Source organism: Thamnophis sirtalis, unplaced genomic scaffold, assembly GCF_051295495.1.
Source record: "Thamnophis sirtalis isolate CommonGarterSnake01/CBP01778 unplaced genomic scaffold, rThaSir2_p1.2 scaffold_18, whole genome shotgun sequence".
Lineage (NCBI taxonomy): Eukaryota > Metazoa > Chordata > Lepidosauria > Squamata > Natricidae > Thamnophis > Thamnophis sirtalis.
In genome coordinates this window covers 2347952-2362704 of record NW_028261398.1, presented here as the reverse complement: position 1 = coordinate 2362704, position 14753 = coordinate 2347952, and the positions used below count along the sequence as shown (strand labels likewise).

At 48.7% G+C, this 14753-nt stretch overlaps 1 protein-coding gene across 1 annotated transcript in view; it reads left to right on the top strand.

Annotated features, from left to right (window-relative positions):
- NCSTN (nicastrin) overlaps positions 1-14034 on the top strand; it is a 39982-nt gene extending 25948 nt beyond the window's left edge. The window contains 8 exon segments of the mRNA XM_087702939.1: positions 1330-1505; positions 5278-5380; positions 5514-5609; positions 7388-7475; positions 8662-8804; positions 11245-11346; positions 11348-11461; positions 13331-14034. Of these exon segments, the coding sequence (XP_087559065.1) occupies positions 1330-1505; positions 5278-5380; positions 5514-5609; positions 7388-7475; positions 8662-8804; positions 11245-11346; positions 11348-11461; positions 13331-13453 (945 nt within the window). The 3' untranslated portion in view covers positions 13454-14034.
- The last annotated feature ends 719 nt before the right edge of the window (positions 14035-14753 follow it).

The window sequence follows — 14753 nt, the reverse complement described above, 5'->3', positions numbered from 1 at the left end:
GACGACATCATCTACGTGGGCAATGAAACACCTGCAAGGAAGCCACCAGGCTCAGAAAGCCTCAAGGACTACCAAGCCCTCCTCCTCCTCCTCTTTCTCCTCCACAAACCTTTCTAGCACTGATGATGTTCCCTAGTTGGGCAATGAAACATCTTCAAGAAAACCACCAAGCTCGGAGAGCACCAAGGACCCCACAGTCCTTTTCCTCCTCCTCCTCCTCCTCCTCCTCCTCCTCCTCCTCCTCCTCCTCCTCCTCCTCCTCCTCCTCCTCCTCCTCCTCCTCCTCCTCCTCCTCCTTTCAGGCCATTCCCTGCCTGAACTTGGTCCCCTGTGCTGGGCAGCTGCCTTTGCGCCCTCTGCCCCTCACCTAGAACCCGCGACCTTCCTCCGTGACCTGCAAAGGCTGCCTTTGTGCTCCTGGTCGGATCCAGTTGATGCTCCTCACCAGCACCTTCAAACCAGGGTGGCCTTCTCCTCTGTCTCCCAAGCGCCTCGGGGGTTGGGGTCTCCCTTCTCCCGGGCAACAGCCATCAAGTGCCCCCATCCCCTTGCTTTCCTCCAACCTTCCTCGATCCCCACATTTTCCAAGCCATCTTTGGAACCATTCCTTCTCACCTTCAGGAACCTGGAGGGTTTTCTACTCCCCGTTCTACCTCCGTTCTGAATGCCTGAAGGACTTTGTGGCCCTGGAGAACTTTCCTCCGGGAGGCCTCCGTGGTACTCGGCACCCCTCGGGTTGCGCTGAACCCTATCTTGCCACCATGTCTTCAGCCTGCCCATTTTGGTGACCTTAAATAAAGCATCTGCCAACTCTCCCAGAGGGGGGCTGTGGGATATTTCCCCCACCCCCTATAGTAATGGAAAAAAATCATGATGCAACCTGAGTCAGTCATAAGGACCAAAGATTTATTCTTCCCAAGGCTTGTGAAATTCTTGCAGACTTTCTCTCTCTCCAGAATTTGTGCACGTTGTATTTATGCGGTGCCTGGTTGTGTGTGGCTTTTAGTTGTTAATTGGGGTGTTGATGGCTGCCTGTGAAGGCATTAATAAGTACCTAGTAAACTGGCAGTAAATCAGCACACTAATTGAATGATGAAGGGGTCCCATTTCCCAGGCTTCGATCTTTTCCCCCTCTCGGCTGTTTTTGTCCCTGCTTGGCCAACAATCTGAGTAGCTGTGAAACTGAACGCCTGCCCCGACTCAGATTGGATCCTGCAACATTATTATCCTGGGAATCTTTGCCTTCACTTGCAAGTAAAACGTCCTCCGCGTTCCGAATTCGTGGCGTAATTGAGCTGCTTGTCCTTCCTCTTGCCCCGGGGCTCTTAGCAAAACATCCAGAGGATGATGGAAGCCTTGAACAAGAGCAGCGAAAGCACCGGCGTGGTGATGAGTGGGATCGACGCCAGCCAGCCCCTCCCGCCTTCCTCCTTCCAGCGATTCCTGAGGGCCCAGCAGATTCCCGGGATAGTCCTGGCCGACCACCACTCCCACTTTGAGAACAGGTAAGCAGGCCTGCAGCCACCTTTTCTATTGGACATTAGGACATTGCCACACTTTCTCTTATTCTACTGTGCATTTTCTATGGTGGAAAATGGGATTGTATGGAGTTAGATGATATGTAGCCATAACAACATTCTTTCTAGAAAGTCAAGGTCATCCTTTGTCTCTGCACCTCTGCACCTGAACGGAACTGGATGGGTGGAAGCTGCCAGCATGGCAGTGGAAGATGGGACCATGGGATGGGCTTGTGGATGTGGGTGGGGAAAACCAGGAAGCTTTCAGATTCGGGTTTCCCCAGATGTGCCAACATGGCTCTCTTCATCAATTGGAACTTTGAGGAATCCTTTGCCTCGGATTCTGATTTAATTTTGGATGCTATTTGGAACGCCGACACCATGGATCCTTTTCAGCAAACCAGAGATCTCCAAACACGGCAACTTTTAAGACTCTGGCTGAACTCTGGAAGGGTCTTAAAAGTGGCCAAAAGTTTGGAAAGCCCAGCCGCGCGGGCCGTCCTCAACTCACAACCCCAATTGGGCCCGACATTTCTGTGGTTTAGTGAGACATTCGTTAAGTGAGTTTTGCCCTGTTTTACTACCTTCCTTGCCTCGGTCGTTAAGCGAATCCCTGCAGTTGATAAATTAGTAGCCCGGTTGCAAAGTGTGAATCTGGCTACCCCATTGTCAGGAGGCCGCAAAAGGGGCTTCAGATGGCCCCAGGGACACCGCAACCGTCATAAATACGAGTCAGTAGCCAAGCATCTGAATTTTGGTCACGCGACCAAGGTTGTCACTGTGAAAATGGGTCGTAAGTCAGTTTTTTTCAGTGCCGTTGTTAACTTCGGTCACGAAATGTCTGGTTATAACTTGAGGACTACCTGAAATGTATGAACCCATAGAACGCAGGTGAGTCTAGAACAGTGTTTCTCAACCTTGGCAACTTGAAGATGTCTGGACTTCAACTCCCAGAATTCCCCAGCCAGCATTCGCTGGCTGGTGAATTCTGGGAGTTGAAGTCCAGACATCTTCAAGTTGCATTCGCTGGCTGGGGAATTCTGGGAGTTGAAGTCCAGACATCTTCAAGTTGCATTTGCTGGCTGGGGAATTCTGGGAGTTGAAGTTCAGACATCTTCAAGTTGCATTTGCTGGCTGGTGAATTCTGGGAGTTGAAGTCCAGACATCTTCAAGTTGCATTCGCTGGCTGGTGAATTCTGGGAGTTGAAGTCCAGACATCTTCAAGTTGCATTCGCTGGCTGGGGAATTCTGGGAGTTGAAGTCCAGACATCTTCAAGTTGCATTCGCTGGCTGGGGAATTCTGGGAGTTGAAGTCCAGACATCTTCAAGTTGCATTCGCTGGCTGGTGAATTCTGGGAGTTGAAGTCCAGACATCTTCAAGTTGCATTCGCTGGCTGGGGAATTCTGGGAGTGAAGTCCAGACATCTTCAAGTTGCATTCGCTGGCTGGGGAATTCTGGGAGTTGAAGTCCAGACATCTTCAAGTTGCCAAGTTTGAGAAAACACTGGTCTAGAACTTCACACTTCTGACCAAGCCAGAGCTGAGACGCAGAAGGCCACAACTTGGGAAGCCCCTCCATCAGAACAGAGCTGGAAGGGGCCTGGGAGGTCTTCTAGTCCAGCCCGCTGCTTAGGCAGGAAAGCCTATGGAATTCCAGACAAGTGGCGGCCCAGTCTCTTCTTCAAAACCTCCAAAGTGCAGTCAGAGCATTCCCCATTTGGGGGGATCCTTGCAGACTTGACTAACGGAGGTGAAACCCCCCCCCCTGTTTACCTGGAGCTCAGCAAAAGTGGGGGGGGGGCTGGAGAAGAACGCAGCAGTCACTGTGGGGGTGGGGGAGGCAGAGGGAAGACAGAGGAGCAATTAAAGAGCCGCTGAGTAATTGTTCTGACAGCCAGGAGAAATCCACTTTCGCCTGGCCAATCTCTCCGGCGGCTGGCTGGCAGCCAGGGGTTAGCAAGCCTGCAGAAAGAAGGGAGGATCAGCTGCTCTCCCAGGGCCGCCTGGAAACAAAGCGAAACAGGGGAAGGGAAAGTGTGTATCTGTGTGTAAAAAAAAAATCCAGATGTTGCAGGCAATGCCTACAGGTGGTCCTCAACTTGCAACAGTTCACTTAGTGACCAAAGTCTCAGCGGCACGGAAAAAAGGGCCCTTTTTTGTGCTTATGGCGGTTGCACACCCCCCCCCCGGTCATGTGATCACAATTTAAGAGGCCTGGGAACAGACTCCCCCGAAACAGAAGTTGGGGATTTAGAAGCACGAGAGAACGATGAACTGCTTAAGGCAGTGGTTCCCAAACTTGGCAACTTTAAGACTTGTGGACTTCAATTCCCAGAATTCTCCAGCCAGCAGAGCCCTCCCTAGGCTCCAGAGGCTTTATAGGAGCCTGGGGAGGGTGAAAAGAGCCCCCCCCCCCACACACAAGAAGCCATCCGGAGGCTTCAGGAGTGTAAAAAACCTTCTCAAGGGCAAACCGGAAGTTCGGGAATGGACTTCTGGTTTGCCCATAGGGCCGGTTTTTGTCCTATGGAGCCTTCAGGGAAGCTCCTGAAGCCTCGGGGGGGGGGGGGGGGGGGGCTCTGGAGAGGGTGAAGAGCCGAGGTGGCGCAGTGGTTAGAGTGCAGCACTGCAGGCTACTTCAGCTGACTGCAGTTCTGCAGTTCGGCTGTTCAAATCTCACCGGCTCAGGGTTGACTCAGCCTTCCATCCTTCCGAGGTGGGTGAAATGAGGACCCGGACTGTGGGGGGGTGATATGCTGACTCTGTAAACTGCTTAGAGAGGGCTGAAAGCCCTATGAAGCGGTATATAAGTCTAACTGCTATTGCTATTGCTAAAGAAAGAGAAAGAGAGGAGAGAGAAAGAAAAAGAGAGAGAGAAAGAAATGGAAAGTGAGGAGAGAGAAAGAAAAAGAGCCGAGGTGGCGCAGTGGTTAGGGTGCAGCACTGCAGGCCACTTCAGCTGACTCTTATCTGCAGTTCGGCGGTTCAAATCTCACCGGCTCAGGGTTGACTCAGCCTTCCATCCTTCCGAGGTGGGTGAAATGAGGACCCGGATTGTTGTTGGGGGCGATATGCTGACTCTGTAAACCGCTTAGAGAGGGCTGAAAGCCCTATGAAGCGGTATATAAGTCTAACTGCTATTGCTAAAAAGCATGCAAAAAATGGGGGAAGCGGCTGTCATATGCGCATGTGTGCTGGGGTGTGTGTTGCACATTGCATTATGGGTGTGGCACGCCTGCGCACGGCCCCCTGCGCTCCCCCCCTGCTTATGGCACGTGGGCCAAAAAAGGGTTTGGCGTGGCTGGTGTAGGGCAATGTTTTTCTCAATCTTGCCTGGAGCTCAAGATGCCGGATTCCCCAGCCAGCGAGGTTGAAAAACCCCGCCGAGAGGACGTGGGATTGGCCTCCTTTCCAGATTTGGGGGTGTTGATTTTGCTGAGGTCTCTCGCCCCCCCACTTCCCCTCCTTTCCTTTCTAATAATAAAAAGCCTCAGCTCCTCAAACAGGCAAAGCCACCAAGTTAATTACAATAATCAAAATTAAAATGTTAATAATGATGCTTCTGCCGCCAAGAAGGAAAGACAACAAACCGTCCTTTAAGGAAGGGTTGCAGGGGGGGGTAGGGGGAGGCTGGGTTTCTGGCCAAGCCCAGATTCACACCCCCCTCCCCAAAGTCCCAAGGGGTCCCTCTCCACACCTGCTCCCCCCAAGGACCCCTCCTCTCCTCCCTGCCACTGCAGCTTCTCCTTCCCTCCCACAGGTATTACCAGAGCATCTACGACACCCCCGAGAACATCCGGCTGAATTATCCCGAGGGGCTGAGCCCGGAGGAGGCCCTGAATTACGTGACGGACACAGCAAAGGTGGGAGTGGGGAGGGGCGGGGGTGGGCAAAGTCGGGTTCTCCGGCTGTGGTTGTCTTGGCACCGACAGCCGCAGGAGAGGCCAAGAGAGAGGGACTCTCCGGCCGGCCTTGACCCTCCTCCCTCTCTCCCAGTCCTTAGCTGCCGTAGCCACCGTGGTGGGCCGCACGCTCTACAAGTTGGCGGGAGGAGGAGGCGACGCCTCGTCAATTCAGGCCGATCCGCTGACGGTAAGGTGCTGATGGGGTCTCTGGATGGAGGGGGGCAGGGCAAGGGGGGAAGTCCTAAGTTGGCATGCCTTTCCCTCCCCTCTCTCTCGCTGGGAGGTCACCTGGCGTCTGATGAACGCCCACTTTCCTGCCACCCATCCACCCCCTTTCCTTGGGTCCCCTGGCCCCAAAGAGGCCGTTTGCTCTAGTAGTGGTTAGAGCTGAAGGTCAGAAGAAGCTGGGAGAATTAGAATTAGAATTTTATTATTTGTATGCCGCCCTTCTCCGGGAGGACTCAGGGCGGCAAACAATTCAAGGGGGGGAAAAGGGGAACATAAAAAACAAAATACAAATAATAAAAGTAAGCAACAGTCGCACAACCATACATGTCGAGAGGGGAGGGAACTCATCACCCCCAGGCCTGCCGGCAAAGCCAGGTTTTGACGGCTTTTCGGAAGGCCTGGAGAGAGGTGAGGGTCCAAATCCCTGCGGGGAGTTCATTCCAGAGGGCCGGAGAAGGCGAGTTCTAGTTCTGCCTAGCAGTTGGGTGACCTTGAGCCAGCCCATTCCCATCCCAGCACACCTCAGAGGGAAGGGAAGGGTGAGGAAGAGGAAGGGAGGAAGAGAGAGGGAGGAAGAGAGTGAGAAAGAGGGAGGAAAGGAAGGGAGTGAGAAAGAGGAAGAGAGGGATGGAGGAGGGGGAGAGAAAGAAGGGAGGGGGGAGAAAAAGGAAAGGAGGGAAGAAGACAGAAAGGAGGAAAGGAAGGAAAAGAGGAAGATAAAAAAGTTAGGGAAGAAGGGAAAGAAAGAAAGAAAAAGACAGAATCACAGGTGCTTTGGCTGGCAAAATCCTCTTTCCTGTCTGGCTTTGATTCTGAATTTGGGCCAGCATCATCCCCTCAACCAGTCTGGGGAGGCTGGGCAAAGGGTGGAATCCCGCTCTCCCTCCCCCCACCTCAAGATCTTGTTTTTTGGGGATTCCTGCCTGCCCCTTCCCATCACTTCCTGCCTCTTGAGTGATCTAGTTACTCTTGATTATTAATTCCCTCTGTTGTAGTTGACAGCTGCAATCGAGCTGAAGTGCCCAGGAATACTTGCACACTATAGAGCAGTAGTTCCCAAAACTTGGCAACTTTAAGACTTGTGGACTTCAACTCCCAGAATTCTCCAGCCAGCAGAGCTCTGCTGGCTGGAGAATTCTGGGAGTTGAAGTCCACAAGTCTTAAAGCTGCCAACTTTGCGAACCACTGCTGTAGAGCATTAAATCTCCACTGTACGATCAGGCAAAAATGATACGGACCGATCATTTTGGGCGCTAGGAAGCTTCCCCCTCCCCACCAACTCAACCGGATTCTCTGGGTGGCAAAGTCCCAGCAGGCCCAGGGGTGTTGCGATCAAATGGGGGGGCCCTGCTGGAAGGGCCTTCTGCACCCCCTTTCCAAGCCCTCTCCTGTTCCACACCTGCCAAAGCCCCAGGAGGCAGTGGCCTCACCCACAGGTGTTGGGGGGCGGACGGACGCTCGAGCACCCCGCCCACCTCATCAGGATCCACAGTTAATGACACAGCCGCATCTCCTAGGACAGAGACCCCGAGGGCTGGGTGGGCCCGGGTGGTCTTCTAGTCCAACCCCCTGCCCAAGGGAGGAGGCCTGGTTGCATCCTGTTTGGTCATTTACTCCAATCTCAAGGAATAAAAAGTTTACAAGTAGTTTAGTCGCTTACAGTAGTAAGTTTACTACTGTTTAGTAGGCGCTTCGCTTTGAACCTTTTTGGCTGGACGGTTTGCCTTCTTCTTCCAGGTCACACGGCTGTTGTATGGTTTCCTGATCCAGTCCAACAACTCCTGGTTCCAGGCCATCACCAGGCCAGATTTTAAAGGGCCTCTGGGTGAGGCGTGCGTGTGTGAGAGAGAGAGAGAGAATGAGAAAATGAGAGGAGAATGGAGAGAAGGAACCAAGAGGGAGAATAAAGAAAAACAAAAACAAAAAGAATAAGAAAAGAGAGAATGAGGGGAGAAGGGGAAGAATGAGAGAGAAAGAACCAAGAGAGAGAGTGAAAGAGAAAGAATGGGGGGGAGACAGAATGAGAAAAAGGGAGAGAGAGAAGGAGAGAAAGAATGAGAGAGAGAATGAGAAAAAGAAACCAAGCGAGAGAAGAAAGAATAGGAAAAGACAGAATGAGAAGGGGCAGGCAAAGAATGAGAGAGAAAGAACCAAGACAGAGAGTGAAAGAGAAAGAATGGGGGGGGGAGACAGAATGAGAAAAAGGGAGAGAGAGAAGGAGAGAAAGAATGGGAGAGAAAGAACCGAGAGGGAGAATAAAGAAAAAATCAAAAAGAATAAGAAAAGAGAGAAGGAGGGGAAGAATGATAGAGAAAGAACCAAGAAAGAAAATGAAAGAGAAAGAATAGGGGAGGCAGAATGAGAAAAAGGGAAAGAGAGAGAGAATGAGAGAGAGAAAATGAGAAAGAACTGAGAGAAAGAAAGAATAGGAAAAGAGAGAATGGGAAGGGGAAGGCAAGAATGAGAGAGAAAGAACCAAGAGAGAGAGAGTGTGAAAGAATGAGGGGGGGAAAGACAGAATGAGAAAAAGGGAGGGAGGGAGAGAGAATGAGAGAGAGAAAACTGAGAGAGAGAAGGAAGGAAGAAAGAAAGAAAGAAAATGGGAAAAGAGAGAATGAGAAGGGGAGGGCAAGAAATGAGAGAGAAAGAACCAAGAGAGAGAATGAAAGAGAAAGAATGAGGGGGGAAAAGACAGAATGAGGAAAAGGGAGGGAGAGAGAGAGAATGAGAGAGAGAAAAACCGAGAGAATAAAGAAAGAGAGAAAGAGAAAGAAAGAAAGAAAGAATAGGAAAAGAGAGAATGGGAAGGGGAGGGCAAGAATGAGAAAGAACCAAGAGAGAGAATGAGTGAAAGAGGAAGAATGAGGAAAAAGAGACAAAAGGGAATGAGGAAAAAGAGGGGAGAGAGAAAATGAAGGAGAAGGAGGGAGGGGGAGGGTTCTCTTCAGGGGTGAAGGCTGCTGCTTGGGGGAACCGTTTGGAACCCCCCCCCTTTCCCTTTCCCCTCCCAGGCAATGAACCCCTCCAGTACTACATCGCGGTTTCCAGTCCCGTCAACTCCACCAGCTTGGTCCATTATGTCTTGGCGAACCTGACTGGCACCCGCCTGGGGGACAACGTCACCAAGGACCATTGCAAAGATTCCAAGGAAGACGTGAGTCCCCTCATCCTCTGGGACGGCACGGGGGGGGGGGTGTTGTAAAAAAACTGGATAAAGTAATCACCAGGAAAAATAAATAAACATGTACTGGTTTTTTTTTAAGAAATTCTGGAAAAAATAGAATATTTTAGCATATTCAGAATATACGACGCACCTTCCCCCCCCCCAAAAAAAGGGTGAAAATCTGGGTGCATCTTATACACTGAATACAGAATTTTTGGCCTCTCGAAACCCGCCCCCCCTTCACAAAAATTGCCATGCAGAGCCTTTGGGGGGCTTCCAGAGAGCAATAAGGAGCCTCTACGAGCCTCCCAAAGCCTCTGCATGCCCTGGTTTTTGAAAAAGAAGAACAGGCCCATTTTCACAATAAACGGGGCCTTTTTTTTGCTTGGTTTTGTGCCCCCCCAGCCCCCCCAGGAGCACTTGGCAGGCTTCTCAAACTCTGCATGCCCCGTTTTTTACAAAAAATGAGGCCTGCAGAGTGCCAAAACTTTTTAAAAAAAATTTACCTCTTCAAAATCTTGGTGCGTCTTATACTCTGAATGGATGGAAACTGACCAAGGAGAGATTCAACCTGGAAATAAGGACAGGGAGAACAATCAACCCCTGGAACAGAAGTTGCCTTCGGAAGTTGTGGGAGCTTCATCCCTGGAGGCTTTCAAGAGGAGACTGGACTGCCCTCTGTCAGAAATGGTGGAGGGTCTCCTGCTTGGGCATGGGGGGTTGGATTAGATGCCCTATAGGGTCCCTTCCAACTCTGTCCTTCTGTATTCAAGGTGTATTCAGAGCTCCCCATCGCAACAAGGGCTGGAAGTGAAAAGCTGTGAAGAAGAGTTGCTGGAATTCGGGTGGCTGGTCTAATGGAAAAGAGGATTGGGGACGCAGGAGAGCAGCGTTCCAATATTTGAGGGGCTGCCCCATAGAAGAGGGGCTCAGCCTATTCTCCCAAACCCCAGAAGGCAGGGGGAGAAGCAATGGGTGGAAACTAATCAAGGGGCCTAGAAACGAAAGAGAACTTTCCTGACAGTGAGAACAATTCGTCAGTGGAACAACTTGCCTCCAGAAGTTGGGGGAGCTGCATCACTGGAGGCTTTCAAGGAGAGACTGGACTGCCCTCTGTCAGAAATGGTGTAAAGTCTCCTCGGGCAGGAAGTTGGACTAGATGATCTTTTAAGGTCCTTTCCAACTCTGTTAATCTATATCTAAGGTCTACCTGTCTAAATATGTTCGTGTTAAGAAGTCTCACTCCGCAGTCATGGGGTTTTTTTTTCCTGCAGGCGCCTTAAAGGTTTATCTGGAAAAAGGCAATTTTTGTAAATCTATCTATGGAAGGTTAATACCAAAGCAACCCCTTCCTTGGCTTTCATTCATTCCCTCATTTCATCTATTCCGTTTATATCGCCTCTCTCAAATTCATGACTCTGGTGGCTAAGAACAGTAAAAAAAAAAAATCTATAAAAACACCACCACCATTCAGCAGCTGAGGTTCAAAAAAAAAGAGTAAAAAAGAGTAAAAGATCTTCCATGAATATATCTCAATAAAGACATGTGTGTTAATAACTAGAATTATATAGGCTGGATAATTTTGTATGTAGTGTCATAGGCATTAGGATAATGTTCTATAAAAACAGATACGAAGAGTGAAATAAGGGGAATTACAATTAAGAATTAAGCATTAATTGAAAAATTAGAGATTGAATGATGGTATTATTAAATATGCATAAAAATATGATTAGCAGTGAGATGATAAGGTTGATGATTAGTGATTAGATAATAAAAGAATATATTTTAATGTAGATTTGTGTATTAATCATACACAGTCATAAGGATTGGTAAGAACATGAATAGATGTATTTTAAATGTTTAAATGATTGTGATTGGAACTAGAAGTGAACATTGAGACATTGATTAAGAAAAGAATGAAGGATGAAAATTTAACATAAATAGATGTGAAGATCTAACTAAGGGAAATATGAATAATAAAACAAATGAAAGATGGGAAATAGAAAGGAAACATCTTTGAATATTATAGTGATATGGGCGAAAAGTTAAAATAGGGATAGAAATAAGAGGGGAATAATAGTGTCTATATAGATATATATTAAGATATATGAAAGAATGAGGGAGGTTTAGAAACTGAAGAGTGATAGTAAAAAGTATGTGTAAACAATATGAAAGAATGAAAATGAAATGTAGTAACTATGAGTAATAATATTATGCCTATTTGCATTGAGGTGTAGGATACCCAGGTATCACACCATTCACGCATTGATAGGTGTAAATAATATAAAATATAAAAACTTGATTTGGGGGGGAAAAAAGAAGGAAAATAGAAACCAAGAAAGAAGAAATCAGCCGAACTTTAATACTGAAGCTTTCAGGTTCCAAGTGGCCAACATAATAACCGGGTTTTGCTTCCATTCCTTTCCCACAGTTCTATGAATACACCTGGGTGCAAGGCTCCCCACACCCCAATGCCAGCTCCCCCCGAAAGCCCTTCTGCGTCCGCTCGACCGTCCGCCTCACGGCAGCCTCCCTCTCCAGCCTTCGAGCTCCAGCAGTGGGGCTCCACCGAGTTTTCCACCTGGACGGAGAGTCGATGGAAGGAGCTTCACGGACGCATCTTCTTGATCGCCAGCAAACAGCTAGAGGTGAGGGGCCGAAGGAGGTTGGATGGATTTCTCTGCTAAAGTATAGGAGCTTTCTAACACCCACCCACCCACCCATCTATATGTATGTATGTATCCATCCACCCCATATCCCATCTATCTGTCTCTCTATTCCTCTCTGTCTGTATATCTGATTTCTCTCTCTGTGTGTGTCTGTCTCTCTATTTCTCTTATTTATATTTATCTCCCATATATATATATATATATGTATCATACCTCTCTCTTGAGGTTTTGTCTATTTTATCTATATCTTTCTCTCTTATCATTAGCTTTTTATAATTTATCTCTATAATTTATCTTCTCTATCTCTATCCCTATCATTTATCTCTTATCTATTTCTATGTATTGTATTATCTATCTATCTATCTATCTATCTATCTATCTATTTATCATCTATCTATTCATTTGTCTGTCTATCCATCCTTGTCTGTCTGTCTATCTAATCTCTTATCTATCATCTAATCTATCTACCTGTCTGTCTGTCTAATCCAGTGTTTCTCAACCTTGGCAACTTGAAGATGTCTGGACTTCAACTCCCAGAATTCTGGGGAATGCTGGCTGGGGAATTCTGGGAGTTGAAGTCGAGACATCTTCAAGTTGACAAGGTTGAGAAACACTGGTCTAATCTCTCTCTCATCTCTCTATTTCTTTCTCTCTGTCTATCTACCTACCTACCTACCTACCTACCTACCTACCTACCTACCTACCTACCTACCTACCTACCTATCTTGCATGCATTGCATTGTGCCAAAGCAACTCTAGGCGACTTACAGACAACATTAAAACAATAAAGATCTTATATTTAAGAAGCTGATCCAAAGCAGAAGGGAGGGGAGGGGAGGCCGGGGGGGGGGAGCCAAGGGCGTTCAGGAGAAGGGAGGGCATCCTCCCATTCCACCAGCCACCTCCAACGTGCCACACCCCATGGGGGCTCTGGGCTGGTAGGCATGGCCCTATCCTCAAGGCCCTTCAGAAGGCCGAAGAGTGGGAGCAGATCTGGCCTTGGGGGTTTGGGATGCTTTTTTTAGATAGGGGTGGCCAAAAATGGGGTTCCCAGTCGGCCCACGGAGGGGCTTCCATGCTCCCCCTCTGAAGTTGGTGCTTCTCAGTTACACTCATAGGAATGCGGATACAGACTTACGACCACGCTTGAACCCAAAATTTCCGTTTTGGCCCCGTTTTACAACCTTTTTCACGGGATCCTGTGACCCTGGGACATTGTGACCGTCACAAATGTGAGCCAGTTCCCAAGCACCTCAATATACAGTTGCAAGGAAAAGTATGTGAACCCCTTTTATGTGCAATTAAACCATGGCAACATCTAATGTTTGTGTCGTATTATGTTCAGCAGGCTGTGTTTGTCTATTGTTGTGATTTAGACGAAGTTCAGAGCACATTTTGTGACCAATTCATGCAAAACTCCACGTAACCCCAAGGGGTTCGCATACTTTTACTTGCAGCTGTAAGTCACGCGACCCTGGGGATGTCTCAAACGGCGTAAGTGTGAAAAATACTCATAAGTCACTTTTTTTCAGGGCCGCTGTAACTTGGGACATATCTAAAGAAATGGTCGTAAGTGTGAAAAATGGTTGTAAGTCGCTTTTTTCAGAGCCGCCGTAACTTGGGACGGTCTCTAAAGAAATGGTCGTAAGTGTGAAAATGGTCGTAAGTCGCTTTTTTCAGGGCCGCCGTAACTTGGGACGGTCTCTAAAGAAACGGTTGTAAGTGTGAAAAATGGTCGTAAGTCGCTTTTTTCAGGGCCGCCGTAACTTGGGACGGTCTCTAAGTTGAAGGCGTCCCGTCGCATCCCTCCCCGCGCCTGATGCCCTCCCTTTCTTTGCCCGCCTGCAGATCGTCACGCTGGTGTTGGGCCTCGTCATCCTCATTGTCGCCTTCGTGGCCACCTACTTCATCAACGCCAAAGCCCACGTGCTTTTCTCCACGCCGGGGGACTCTGAAACAGTGGCCTACTGATCAACCTGCGCCGGGAATTCTAGCGCCACGAACAGGAGGAGGAAGAAAAGGAACGAATTTGGCAGCGCCAGGCCCTTCCGTTGAGTACTGTGGAGTGAGGGTCTTTGAAGGGTCTTGAGACGCGTGGCAGGGGAACCAAAGCTGGCAAGGCACGGATTAATTGGGGGGGGGGGCTTTCTCGGGTCTCTCAGACCCTCCTCCATCCAGCGGCCCCGCACAAACGGGGCGCACAGCACGGGGCTCTCAACACCCTCTCGAGAGTTGGCCATCCAAGGAGAAGCTCTGTGGAGCAGAGGACCTTCAGCCTTGCAGTTCTCCCTTTTTTCTTTTTTAATTTTGAAGGTCTGGATAAATACGCTCGACTCTTTTTGATTTAGGCAGATCAAGGTGGAGAAAAGAAAAGAAAAGAAAAACCCAAGGGACGCAAGAAAGTTTGAAATGGGTGTAAAGTGTCCTCTTTTTTTATTTTTAAAAGAAACCCTGGGTTCTGTTTTTTTGTACATAACGATATAAATAGCCTGTTTTGATTGAAAACCACCACCGACCCCCTTAACTTACAGATTAAATTTGTTCGTCCCTCCTGTCTTTAGCTTATTCGCTTGGCTACCTGAGACGTTTAGGAGGGTTAGGGGTGCAAAGGTTTTGGGGAGGGGGGATTCGTCTGGGAGGTTTAAGAGAGGGATACAATCAAGATCAAGGGAGGTACTAATACCACTTTCTAAAGCAGTGTTTCTCAACCTTGGCAACTTGAAGATGTCCGGACTTCAACTCCCAGTTCGCTGGCTGGGGAATTCTAGGAGTTGAAGTCCAGACATCTTCAAGTTGCCAAGGTTGAGAAACACTGCTCTAAAGCCTTAATAAGACCACACCTAGAGTACGGCATCCAATTTTGGTTGCCATATTATAAAAAAGAGGTTGAGATTTTGGAAAGAGGGCAGAGAAGAGCAACCAGGATGATGAGGGGACTGGAGGATAAAACTTATGAAGAATGGTTGCAGGAACTGGGCCTGGCCAGTGTAGGGAAGAGAAGGACCTGGGGAGACAGGAGAGCATCTTCCAATACTTGAGGGGCTGCCCCAGGGAGGAATTAGGGGGTCAAGCTATTCTCCAAAGCACCTGAAGGTCCAGAGAAGGAAGAATGGATGGAAGGAGAGATTCAACCTGGAAATAAGGATAAATTTTCTGACACAACTATCAACCAATGGAAGAGGAGTTGCCTTCGGGTGTTGTGGGAGCTTCATCACTGGAGGCTTTCAAGAAGAGACTGGACTGCCCTCCGTCAGAAATAGTTTAGGGTCTC